Genomic DNA, 12,910 nt, shown 5'->3' on the forward strand with positions numbered 1-12,910 from the left:
TAAGGTCTGTTTTCCTGACCTCTGATCATGCATGTGGCTCTTCTCTGGATTCTCTCAAGCTTCTCCACATCCTTTTTGAATTGTGGAGCCCAAAACTGGATGAAGTACTCCAGTTGCGGCCTCACCAAGGCCAAGTACAAAGGGAAAATGACATCCCGGGATTTGCTTGAGAAGCATCTATGGATACAAGCCAGTGTTTTGGTTGCTTTACTAGCTGCAGCATTGCATTGCAGGTTCATTTTCATCTTGTGGTCAATCATGACCCCGAAGTCTCTTTCTTCCATAGTGCTAGCCATTGTAGCTCTGCCGAGCCTATAGGGATGCTGTAGGTTTTTCCTGAATTTTTCAGCATTAAACACCATCAGGTTCTCATCCACCTATTTGCTAAGCCTGTCCAGGTCAGCCTGGATCGCCTTCCTGTCTTCTGGTGTGGATGCTTTGCCCCAAAGTTTGGTGTCATCGGGGAACTTGGCCAGTCCGTTTCTGACTCCAATGTCCACATCATTAATGGAGATTAGCAATATAGATCCAAGGACAGAGGTCTGGGGGACCCCACTGGTCACGGGGCACCACGATGATTGACTTCTGTAAATTACTATCCTCTGGGTCTGACCACAGAGCCAATTTCCCAGCCAGTGGATCGTGGTGGACCGAAGGCCACAATTGGCCAGTTTTGCCAAGAGGTGATCATGGGACACCAGATCAAAGGCTTTTTTTGCGGGAGGGTCTACAAAAGGTGTTTTGTAAATTTTCTTTGAGGATTAGAACTGAGAGACAGGAGAGGGTTTTCTTGTGAAAAGTGTGCACCCACAGGTAATTGGATATTTTTGTGTGATAGATTTTCAGTATGCATTCATTCTGGTATGCAACTGATGTTTGGTTTATCCTACATATTTTCCAACAGGGCATTCAGTGCACTGGATGAGATGTATTCCATTTCTGCAGATACAGGTGTAAGGTCCAGGAATGGTGATGGTTCTGTGTTGGCATGTTTTGTGTTGGTGTGCTTTGAGCCACAGGAAGTTTGCTTTTGGGGATGAGGTCAGCAAGGTGCAGTGCTTGTTTAAAAGCTAGGATGGGTGGTTCTAGGACGAGCTCTTTAAGAATTAGGTTTTCTTCTAGTATGGGTTGCAACTGTTTGAAGATTTTCCACATAGGTTCCACGGAAGGATGGCATATCATAACTAATGGTGTTCAATTCATGGGGTGTTTTCTTTTTGTACTGCAGCAATTCTTCACGTGGTATACAGGAGGCTTTGTCAAAGTATGATCTGTCTCTCTGGAGGAGTATCCTTGTTGGGCAAAAGCTCTTTGGAGTTTTGCAAGGTGACAATTGTGGGTATTTTCCTCGGTGCCAATTTGGTGGTATTGGAGGACTTGACTGTATATTACAGCTTTCTAAGTGTGTTTAGAGTGATTGCTGGTTCTGTGTAGATATGTATGGAGGTCCATGGGTTTCTTGTATATGGTGGTTTGTATTTTAACATTCTGGATCTTGATCGTAATGTCTAAAAGGGAGATGTTCGAGCTGGATTATTCAAGAGATAGTCTGATGGAGGGGTGATGATTACTGAATTTGTGATCAAAATCAATCAGAGATTGAAAGTTTTTGGTCCAAACGATGATGTCATTTATGTATCTTAAGTATAGCATGGGTTTGATGGTGCAGTACTTGAGGAATTCTTTTTCCAGGTGGCTTATAAAAGGTTATGGGGCCATTTTGTTTCTTATCACAGGACCCTATCATTTCTTGCCACAGGAGCTTAAATATTGCATCATTATTAGATCCACTCAGCCAGGGGCAGTCAAAATATGTCCCGCCAGGCAATCTGACCTGGCTTCTGGCGCCTCTCCGTAAGTCCTCTATAAGCTCTGGCACTTGCTGCCCCTCTGGAAGCTGACACCTCAACCAATCCCCTTCCCTCACCCCTCAAGCCTGGCCTGACCCAACCCACTCCAAGCCAGGAAGCACTAGAGACAAGAAGGCTTTGCCTGGGAGAGCTTTTGCTTGGTGACCCCATGGCTGTTTCCAGCCTCCCTGCCTGCAAGGCTGGAAATTTGGGCAAGGGCACCACCAGGCCAAGGCCAGAGTCACCCACTGGGGAAAAATGGGCCCGGAGCATGGGGAACTGTACACTGTGAGGCTGAGCTGGGCTAGCCCCACACACTGCAGCAGCTGCACACTATGGGGGCGGGTTGGGCTGGTTCTGCACGCTACCCCCATGTGAGGCTGGGGACTCAGACAGAAGCACTACTGAGCTGGGTGGGGCTGACCTTGCATACTGCTGCTGTGTGCAGCTTGGGACTTGGACAGGAACTGCAGCTATGGGGCTGGGTGGCACTGCCCCATGCCCTGCCATCAGGTATGGGCGGAAGTGCTATGGGGCTAGGCTGAGCTGGCCCCACAGGCTGCTGCCACTTGTGACCAGGACTCAGGTGCGAGCACCGGAGTGCATGTTATGGGGACAGGTGGGGCTGGCCCTGCATCCTGCCTCCACGTGCAGCTGGGGACGTAAAATGAGATACAGTATATGTTTGATTTTTTTTAGTATATGATTTGTTGTTTTTTTTTCCAGTTCAACATGACAATCACTCCCTCTCAAAAGGAGTACTTCTGGAGCAAGGGGAGGGACTTCCTGTGCCAAAGGTCAAGGGCTAGGGGAGGGACTTCCAGTACCAAGATGGTGACCAGGGGCACCCATCAAGGGGCAGGGATACCCTTGAGACCCTGAACAGCTCACCAAAATTTGTTAAGTGGCCCTCCAGCCAAAATAATTGCCTACCCCTGCACTAAGCCCACATGCAGTCCCATTGCAATTGATGGGACTCAGCAAGGAGTGTGCTTAACAAGGCCAAATGCTGCAAAAGGACTATACACACTAAATAAGAACTCAATACTAGTAACAACAAACAACTGCACAGTTGTAACTACATTTATCATTTTTTAATGTCACCAAACACACATGCAAAGTACATGTTTTATTTTAAATAGAAAATTTAAAACCTAGCAGATGATATGAAACAAAATAAAGCATTCTAGTGAAAAAAAACACTGGTAAGAAAATAAGGTTACCTACCTGAGGGATGTAATTCCTTCTTTCTTGACATATAGCATGAAACCAGGCCAAACTAAACAGAGCATGAGCTCGAGACAAATTTCCCTTTTTGCTAATCTGCTCTGGAGTCCAAGATTCATAGGTTCGCATTAAATTCTTTTTTAAGCCTGGAGGTGCCTACGTTGGATGGAAAAAAATGAGATATGCACATTTTTTATTATTGTTATTATTAGTTATTTTGCTAAAGTTGTAATATATTTAAATGTTGAATGCTAACTAATCCCCACATCTTCAAAAAGAGTTCTGGAAAATTAAACAAAACAGTGGCTACATTAGATGGCCAAACAGGCCATAGGGTTCACACATCAAGGGCATTTTGTACACAACACTACAAAACAAACAAACAAACAAGGCCCAGGAAAACTGAAACACAATGTAAGGAGAAGTTTAAGATCATAAGTTCGAAAGTTTTCATTAAAGAAAAAAAAGTAAATGGATTCAAATGCAAGCCCCTCCAATTTTTTATCCCAGATTTTATATTCACTGCTGCTAATTATTATTATTTATGTTTCTATAATGTGCTTAGTGGCCTTATGTAGTGGGACACTCCGTGGGGTAGGCAGATTGCCCCCTAGTGACTGCCTGGATCCTGCCTTACTCACCCCCTTTAGCTTTTCAGGATCCCACCCTGTTGTCTCCACACCTTGATGTTATCATTTCAGGCTGGTCCTAGAGGTCAGGAGGGTTATGGGGGTTTCACTTCAGGTCCTAGATCCTTGTCTGGACTGTGGCCCTGTGGCCTTTGCTCACTTTACTTTGGGCCACTTTACTCTTCCTTCTTGGCCATCAGAACCCTTTCTTCTAAGGCCTCAGCCATGGCCCCGGTTTTCTAAAGCCACTAACCCCGTCTCTGGGTCACCTCACCCACTACTTCCACTCTAGGCCTGTCAATCACTCGCTGTATTGTGCCAGCCACATCTGGGGTGAGTGACCATTTTATTAAAGGGCCCTCTGCCACCGTTAGTCCCTCCAGAGGGCTGGAGCCAGCCAGGTGTGCCCAGGCTCTCTCTCTCCTTTAGTGATGGGGTAGGGGCTAGAGTTGCGTGAAATAGCTGTGTTTCTATTCGGTTTTGGATTTGGCCGTTTCAGAGGACAGTGATTTGTTTTAGTGTTTTGGAAGACTATCCTGTTTCGTTTCGGCTGATTCTGTTTCAGAGATTTGGCTCCACTGAATCTCCTCCAAATCTGTTTCGAAGCCTACCCAGGAGGGGCTGCAGGGCTGGGGGCTGCAGAGCCCCAGCAGGGAGCAGGACGGGGCTGTGGGTGGCTCATCTCGGGGAGGGGGCGGGTCGTTACCCTCCATGCAGACCAGGAGAACCCTGTGCAGATCTCTGATCCCTGTGGAGCCACGTTGAGTGGTAGGGCCCAGCACTGCCCTGCCACAAAACCTGGCTCCACAGAGAGCAGAGATCTGTGCCAGGGTCTCCTCCCCACCACTGCAGCCCTGTGCAGCCCTGGATCTCTGCTCCATGCAGATCCAGGTCACATGGTAGGGTCCAGCACTGCCCTGCAGCGCAACCTGGTTCCGCAGGGAAGAAAAGATCCGCACAAGGATCTCCTCCCCACCACTGCCCACTCAGATCTCTGTTCCCTGTGAAGCCAGGTTTCACGGCAACCAGCACTGCCCTGTCATGTGACCTGATTCTGCAGACAGCAGAGATCCACACTGGGGTCTCATCCCCACTGTGGCCCACCCCATGCAGTCCTGGATCTGTGCTCCCTGCAGAGCCAGGTCACGCGGCAGAGATCAGCACTTCCCTGCCGAGGCAGTAGAAGGCAGGCAGCAGCAGCGCGGAGACCCCCAGCATGGATCTCTGCTCCTTGCGGAGCCGAGTTGCATGGCAGGGCAGCAACGTGCAGCTATTTCCCTGCAAGGCTCAATGTCTGTATATATCAGGCATTTTAGTGGGGCTTTTTTGGCACTTTATCTAACAGCTGATTGATTTGGGTTTAGACAAAAGCACCATAAAACACTGTATAGAAACACTGGGCAAGCCTAGTCAAACTACTGCACTGCTTCTTTCAGTAAAGTGTGGGTTTTTGGGGGTTTTTTTGTGGTGGGGGGGTTGTAACATCTGCAAGCAGCCTACTATATTGTATTTACAAGAAACAACAGGTAGATGCAAACTGATATGGAATATACAAGGTAATATTGAAATAATTATGATAACAACAATATGAACTAGTAGTTAATGAACTATCCAGTTATTATGAAGAGGTTGACAGGCATCAATGCACAAGTAGGTTTTAAGGAGATTTAAGTAACAATTTCATATTTTTTTTATATACTATATTTGCCGGGGGGGGGTGTTTATACAAATCTCTTTCATTTACAGTAATCTTAAGCACTAGTTTTAAAAATACCAAACACTTTCAGCTGGACATTTGTAACAAATCAATGATTTCCCTTTAAAGTAAAATATGTACTTCCTGACCAGATGACAATTAATGGGATTATCACAACCATGATAGTGAACAATGAACACAAGTCAAATGTACAATCAACATTCTTAACTAGCATAAAGTGGTTGGTTTCCATGAAGAGATAAGAAAAAGAATTAGTAAATTACATCTGTGAGGGGCTCTGATTACTTTTGAGGTGGTGGATCCAAACAGCTCTAAGGCCATAAATCAGGAAAGGTGCTAGAGTCCCACAGAGTTTGGATCCAACACATAACTAAGGAACTCTTATTGGTAAGATGATATCTGTGGATGCCAAAAGTAAAAATTCTAAGCAGCTCCAACTAACAATGTTTTAACATGCAGGAAACCAAGGCCATTGGACCTTCCAATGTAAGAGCTGCCGAAGTTAAATGGAAGAAAACTCCTGGTCCTGCTGAATTTAAATGGAAGAGAACTCTACTGGTCTTTTTGCAGAAAGCATCTATTCTATCTACACTCTGAACTCCTTTCTGGAGCTTCACAGTATCTCCTGATAATCAAGTCTATGAGACAGCATAGCATATACAGAAGATATGCATACTGGGTACATCTAACAGATGCATTTGATCTGGGATCACTTCACTTGCATAAATTACCCACAAATAAATGGTCCCAGGTAGGCGTCTACACGTGCAGAAATGTGGGAACAGATCTGCTACTCCTAGAAGTAAACTGCTGTCACTTCCTGCAGCCCAGCAATGGGCCCCTGCTGCCACCAGGGGGAGCTCTAGGCTCCCCCTGAGTGCTAGCCCAGGGGTTGGCAGGGAGAACTGGGTCAGGAGACTGCCCCCCTTCCCCACCACTGTGGGGGCCCCCAGCCCTGGCTTCCTGATTAAGGCAGGAGGGCTTTGAAAGAGCTGCAGGGGAGGGGAAGGTCGCACAGGGGTGGAAAAAAAAAAACATATGAGAGAAAATATATTGCTGGATTATTTCAGGGATCAGCACTTCCACTTACATAAGATACAAATGACCACAAAGGATCCTTTAAGGAAAATCAGCAGCAATCTTTCATTTCATTCAAATTAGAAAACGTTTTGAAGATACAAAACAACAAAATAAAAAGGCATATGCCTATTATAAGATGCACTTTAATAAACTTTCCTCTTGTTAGATAGTTTCTTTTGAATTGGTGACTCATATTAGGCGTGTCTACGCATGTATTTGATCGGGCCTAAATTTACTGTGGTGTAAACTGCTATGGAGTGAACTCTTTCAGGACAGTATCTGACAGGACAGGATTAGGGAGCTGATTTGCTGCTCTTTGCACCAAGTTTCCTGCAGCCCTTCAATTGGCTCCAAACTGAGGGGAGCTCCAAACTCCCCTTAGGTGCTAGCCCAGGGACTGGAAGGGAGCACCTGGCCAGGAGACAGCTGTCTCCTGGCCCCAGGGGGCTGCCTGCTCCTAGGGCAGGGACAATGTCCCCCTACCCTGACAGCAAGGAACTCCTGGCCCTGGCTCCCCAGTTAAGAGTAGGAGACTTGGAAAGCACTGCACCAGAGGGGCAGGTCCCAGCTCCCAGCCTCAGTCCGCTGGTGGGACAGTTATTAGCTAGCTCACTGCTAGCTGTCCTGCCCATGGACTGGGCCAGGGGGCTGGGTCCCAACCAGTCCCACCCTGCAACTCTTTCTAAGCCCCATGCCTTGATTACCCGATTGGGACACGGGACTGGCCTGACAAGGACAGTTCCTAGCACTCAACTTGCATGCTGGGTGGAAGCTGGACAGGTTGTTCCCCACTCAGCTCCGCAAGCCCAGAGCTGGGGGAAAACTGATTTGTTCCCCGCCCAGCTTCATGAATGCAAAACTGAGTGGGGAACAAGCTCCCCAGCCTATTCCTTCCTCCCTAGCTCCAAACTCATGGAGCTGGGTGGGGAACAGGTTCCCCTACCCCTACCAGCAGAGTGCTCCCAGTGGGGCCGGTGCTGGGACATACGGTCTCCCAGCCCCCCACTCCCCAATTGCAATGGCGGAGCAGTGGTGGTGAGATAAAGATCTCCCATCCCTGATTGTGATCTTGGAGCAGGGGGCTTGGAGCTCTCTGCTACTGGGTCAGGGGGACATAGTCCCTGCCTGGGATTCCTGTGGTAGAGCCCACCCTGGCAGCAGGCAGCTCCCAGGAGCAGGAGGCTATTTCCTGCCCCCTGGTGGATGGCTGACCAGAAACAGATTTTGATCCTAGTCAAGTGTCTACACAAGCACCATTGTGCCATTAAGAATCTCATTGCACGTAGCAAGTTTACTCAGGATTAGGGAGGTTTACTGCATAGTAAGCATTGCACATGTAGATGCACATAATTACTTCACAGTAAACTATGCTAATGTGCAGTTAAATGTCTTGTGTAGATGTGCCCATTAGTATTAGTACTTCCTGCTTGTAAATATGCAACAAAAACTGTCCACAGACACTATACCTCATATGCTATCTTTAGACTTGACTGAAGTAAATTCGGAGTAAAATGCGGATGAACTTCAGCAGTTAGCCAAAGGCGGAAGTCAGATTTGGGCTGAAGACTATTCAGTTCCTATTTAAAAAAAGAGAGGAAGTGAGAGTCAAATATGTGCTTTATTGCAGTGAATATTTGTTTTGCAGAACAATAGAAGTTAAATTTTAAATGATACATCTGCCTGTAAATGTATTTACTCTTTTAAGTTATTTACGTGTACAGTAACTTAAATTCAAGAAGCATTCAGTTGCCCACCCCAGTAATGTATGCTACATAGTATGTATATGGCCCATTAACATAGGTTCTGGGTCTTTTGTCCAGTTGTATCCATATGTTGTTCATACAACCCTGACATGGGGGATGTAAAACACCAGAGTAATTTCCGTCCAACTGCAGATCTCAGAAGAGAAAAATTCCAAGGCAGAGGGAATATACAAGCAGAGGGGCTGCTGCCAATGGCCACGTCCACTGGGGCCCAGGGATCCCAAATTCTGTGGCAGGCCAAACTCCCCATCTTCCCGTAACCTGTTTGACTACCAATGGGCCACATGCAATGGTTTTGCAGGCCAGATCTGGTCCACAGGCCATATGTTTGACACTCCTGATTTACAGAATGACATAATTACTTAAAAGGTTACAGAAATAGCTTATGCCAATGAAAAGTAAATTCACACATACAAGAGGGATTTTCTCTTTAACTTAAATCATATCATCATACTCATTACTAGGTAACTTGCCAACCTTCTATTTGGTATTTTTTAGTTGCCAGAACTCTGGATACCTAGCATGGAAGTCACTTGAATGTTTCTGAAACAATACAGTTATGTCCTCTCTCATGCAGTTGCCCTTACCTTTTCCAGTTTAGGAAGCCAAGATACAACAAGATGCAAGTTCTTCAAACACAGCCATTCTCCATTTCGTGCACATTCCTTGAGTGTCTGAATGGCTAAATCAGCTTGGCCCTGACCCATGGCAACCTTCAAAGAGAAACACTTGAATCAGGAATTTATTATTTATTATATCTTAATATTTAACACAATAGCTAAAAAAACACAATTATTTAAAGTCACATCACATGTACAAAAAAGGCAGACTATTTACCAGTAAATAGAATTATATGACTGCTTTGCTTCTGAAGATCAATAGTGTAAATGAGAAAAGTCACCAAGGCCCCCTCTACACATTGTAGTTATTGTGTAATTAACTAGTTAATTGGGCAAATATCTTGAGACACATGCAAAGTATTTATGCCATAAAAAGCTAAAAAGTTAGACCTTGAAAATGTCTAATAACTTTACAGTTGGTTACTATCCAGTGTTAGTTTGCACATGTAGCAGGGTCTCTCCTGCAGCCAGGAGACTGATCAACTGACAGGGCTCCCAGCCACAGTGGTACACCTAGCCCAGCATGAAAACCCTGAGTCCTGAGACAGTTTCTGTGATCCCCTAAGCTCAGGGAGGAAGTGGGGGGGGGGGATAGAGAAGTTGTGAAACCCCCAGTCCATGGGCTCCAAGTCTGGCTATGTGTGAGGCATAGCCAGGACTGTGAGCCCCAACAGTTGCAGAGCTCTCAGCCTACACAAGAGGGACAGTTGGGACTAGAAGCCCTATCAGCAGGGGACAGTACTATCTTACAGTGGAGTTATTTACAGAACTGCAACGCACATGCAGACAGTAACTGGGACAGCAGGACTTTGAGCCAGGGCAGAGCAGCCATAGGCTGGCAGCAGGCTCAGGGGTCAGCCACACAGCTGTGCAGTTTCACACTCGTGCCCCAGCCAGCCTCTTCACCACCCAACATCAGCACCTGGAGCCCAAGGCTGACACCCATCTCCCCTCCCAGGATCCTGCTGCCAGCCCAAGGCTGCTTTGCCCTGGCTCAAAGTGCTGCTTTCTCAGGCATCTGTGTAGACACTGCACGCAGGAGCAGTATACTCCAGAACAGACTGCTTTAGAGTTTATCACGTTGCATTAATTGTACCTGTAGATGCACTGAGCATGTTTTACTTAGTCATGTGGGTTTATCTGTATAAAGAGGACCTGAGAAACCTGGAACTTTGTAGTGGCATGGAAGATATAGTTTATGTTAATATATTGTCACAGGCAAGTATGAACTAATGGAAAGGTGATCACTGTGTTTTGCAGGCAATAAACCACTCTGAGTCTTCACTACTGAACAACCCCAAGGTCTTTCTTTGTCTATGCTGTGAACTTTGTGCACAGGAGTCACACACAAGAAATACAACAGGTGCTTCCCTGTGGAATGACTAGCTACTATGCAATCTTTGGAAGCATCAAGCTCTCCCCATTCACTGGACACAAAACCTACGTGTGTAACTCTGGCAATATTGAACACCTTCCTAGACCACGGGCCCTAAAATGTGAATGTTATGGCACTTAAATAGGAGCACCTTAGAGTTCATTTAGGATCTGGCCCTATAACACTAAAATAACCTCTATGAGTTATTATTCCAGAATCTATATGGGAAGCCTAAAATGAAAAGGATATTTACATCCATTCATACTATGCTAGTGATAGAAGCATCTAGAAACAGGAGAGTAAAAAATCCACAATCTTAAATACTAACAATTGAAATTGATTCCAGTGACACAAATCTTTCAAGCTGAGGCTAAGGATAAAATCAAAAGTGTTCTTTTGAGAAAAGAATACAAAAATTCAAGGACAGCTGAGAAGCAAGATTAAACTTGTCATATCCTGTTCCTGTCCTGTCAGAGGATTTACAAATTGCTCCCTCTCCAAACATGCACTTGGATATTCCCTCAACAGAGGGAAACCGTTCCAGGGGAAAACAATAAAAAAGTTAATTGGTGCCAGGTTATGTACATTCTACCTAACTTCTATCTAACAATGGCCAATTCAACACAATTGTCTTGTGAGGGTGAGTGTTTCTCATCTGCTTAAATATGCATCTTTTTCCTGTATGGAGCTGTATTAAATAGCATTAAATATTCTCTGAACTTGCAACCAAGGGGCAAATGTGGAGTCTTATGTTTCATCTCAATTTAATTAAAAGAGTGTATTTTTCAGATCCAATCTGGAATCAGGCTTACTGTGCTGAATGATGGACGCAGGACAGCAGTCCTAAAAAAATATCACTACCCTCCTTGGTCACTCCACAATCATCCTTCTCTGTGGACTAAGAACTTTTCGTGGTGGAGAGGCTTGTGTGTCCCAATGATCCTTAGTGCTATGTTGCCCAGAGTCTCACACTTCTGTCCAGCTCACCTATGGTGAACAGGCCTGGGGGGAGGTTCCAGACAACCTACAGTCCCACCCCAAGTCCTCAAGAATGGATCAGGAAGATGTCAGGATTTCAACAGTTTTAAAGAGGGAAGAAGGCTGCAGCAAGATGGAGGTCTCCTATCATCTAGGGTTTTCCCTTGCTACTGAACCCAGATCTCCTCTCTGTCAAGATCATGTGGTTGCTGTTTCTGCACGCTAGCTTCCTCATATTAAATAAAGACTTGTGTAAGCTTCTAACACAGGAAACAACACCACACTCTCCTGTACCAATCTTCAAAAATCCTGTGGCAATTGATCAACGGTGAGAGATGTGACTAGTTAATCTGGCAGTTTCCAGCCATGAATCGGCACACAGGTGGTGTTAACCTGATGGTCGTTCTGTAGTTGGGCTGGCACAAGTGCAATTTGACAGCTGCTACCATGACTGAACAGTCCTATTCAGGACTCTGACTCTTTCTCCAATTCCTTTACTCACCCTACATGGGGCAGGGTCTAGAAAAGGTGCCTTAACCCTAGGCTGTTTTATCTGCTCCTGGCTGGATAACCATATTCAACAGGATTGCTCTGTCTGTGGTCAAACACATCAAAGAAGACAATCATTTTTTTTCCATATAGAACATTTTCACCTTGATGGATAACCAATACAACAAACGACCAGAAAAAAACTGCTATTGTTTCCAGGGCACTAGCGAGACACAACAACAACGCTGCAGATCCAACTGAGACAAAACAACCAGATGAGGGTCAATTGAGGGAAGATGGTGGAAGCTATACTTCCTTCTAGAAGGGGAAACCAGCCCAGGATGGATGCATTCATGACTTGAGCTTTGCCATAAAAAAATTAGCTCAACAGTCATCTTACAGATCCCTGTGGGCATTAATGAATATTTTATGACCAGGGATCATGGTTTCCCCCAATAAAAAATTTGCAAATTCTCTTATAAAAACCCCAATATCTGTGATTAAAATTAAAGCCCCCCCTGCAGCCCTGCTTGTGCCCCTCACTCACCCCATCACAGCCCCACAGCCCTGCTCATGCCCCTTGCCCCCCACCCACAGCCCCTGCCCCCCAGCCCTGCCGAGGGGGATCCCAGCTGCCAGAGCAATGGGACCAGTAAGCCACGTCTGCAGCTCCTCGCTCCCAACAGAAGGCAGCGGTTGCTGCAGCAGAAGGAGCATGGAGCCAGCTCCCCACTGCTGCCTGCCTCCTGCAGGCTCGGGTGGGAGCACGGCCAGTTCCCGGTGGCAGCATGCACTCCCAGGGGTCAGAGGGGACCTGCACCCCCCAGATTTGTGCAGAGGGTGGAGGCAGGGCAAGTGTACAGTGTGTGGCTTCCCTGAAGGGCTGATAATGCCCCACTCCGGGTCCGCGTGCTGCCAGCCAGATATTCCTACAGGAAGCTGGCTGGGAGCTGAGGGAGCGGGCAGGTGTTGGGGAAAGCCCCACACACAGTGCCCAACCAGACGACAGCGCGTGGACCCAGACCAGCGCAGTGTCAGCCCTTCAGAGAAGTTGCACAGGAAAGCACAGAGACTGGGAACTTTGGTTGTCACACCAGACGGCAAAGCTAACATGTTTAACGATTTCTTCGCCTCCGTCTTCCTAAGTAGGGACCAGAACAGCCACCTCCCTGCTGGGCCCCC

The 12,910-nt window shown here is 46.4% G+C and overlaps 1 protein-coding gene across 1 annotated transcript in view; it reads right to left on the bottom strand.

Annotated features, from left to right (window-relative positions):
* The window catches only part of DYNC2H1 (dynein cytoplasmic 2 heavy chain 1), a 427,915-nt gene that overhangs the window by 199,492 nt on the left and 215,513 nt on the right, over positions 1–12,910 (bottom strand). Inside the window, exons 77-79 of the mRNA XM_019530264.1 lie at positions 8,854–8,979; positions 7,970–8,080; positions 3,078–3,233 (exon numbers count right to left, since the gene is read on the bottom strand). Coding sequence (XP_019385809.1) covers positions 3,078–3,233; positions 7,970–8,080; positions 8,854–8,979 — 393 coding nt within the window. The remainder of the gene's footprint in view (positions 1–3,077; positions 3,234–7,969; positions 8,081–8,853; positions 8,980–12,910) is intronic.

This window comes from Crocodylus porosus, unplaced genomic scaffold (assembly GCF_001723895.1).
Source record: "Crocodylus porosus isolate Cpor-Errol unplaced genomic scaffold, CroPor_comp1, whole genome shotgun sequence".
NCBI lineage: Eukaryota > Metazoa > Chordata > Crocodylia > Crocodylidae > Crocodylus > Crocodylus porosus.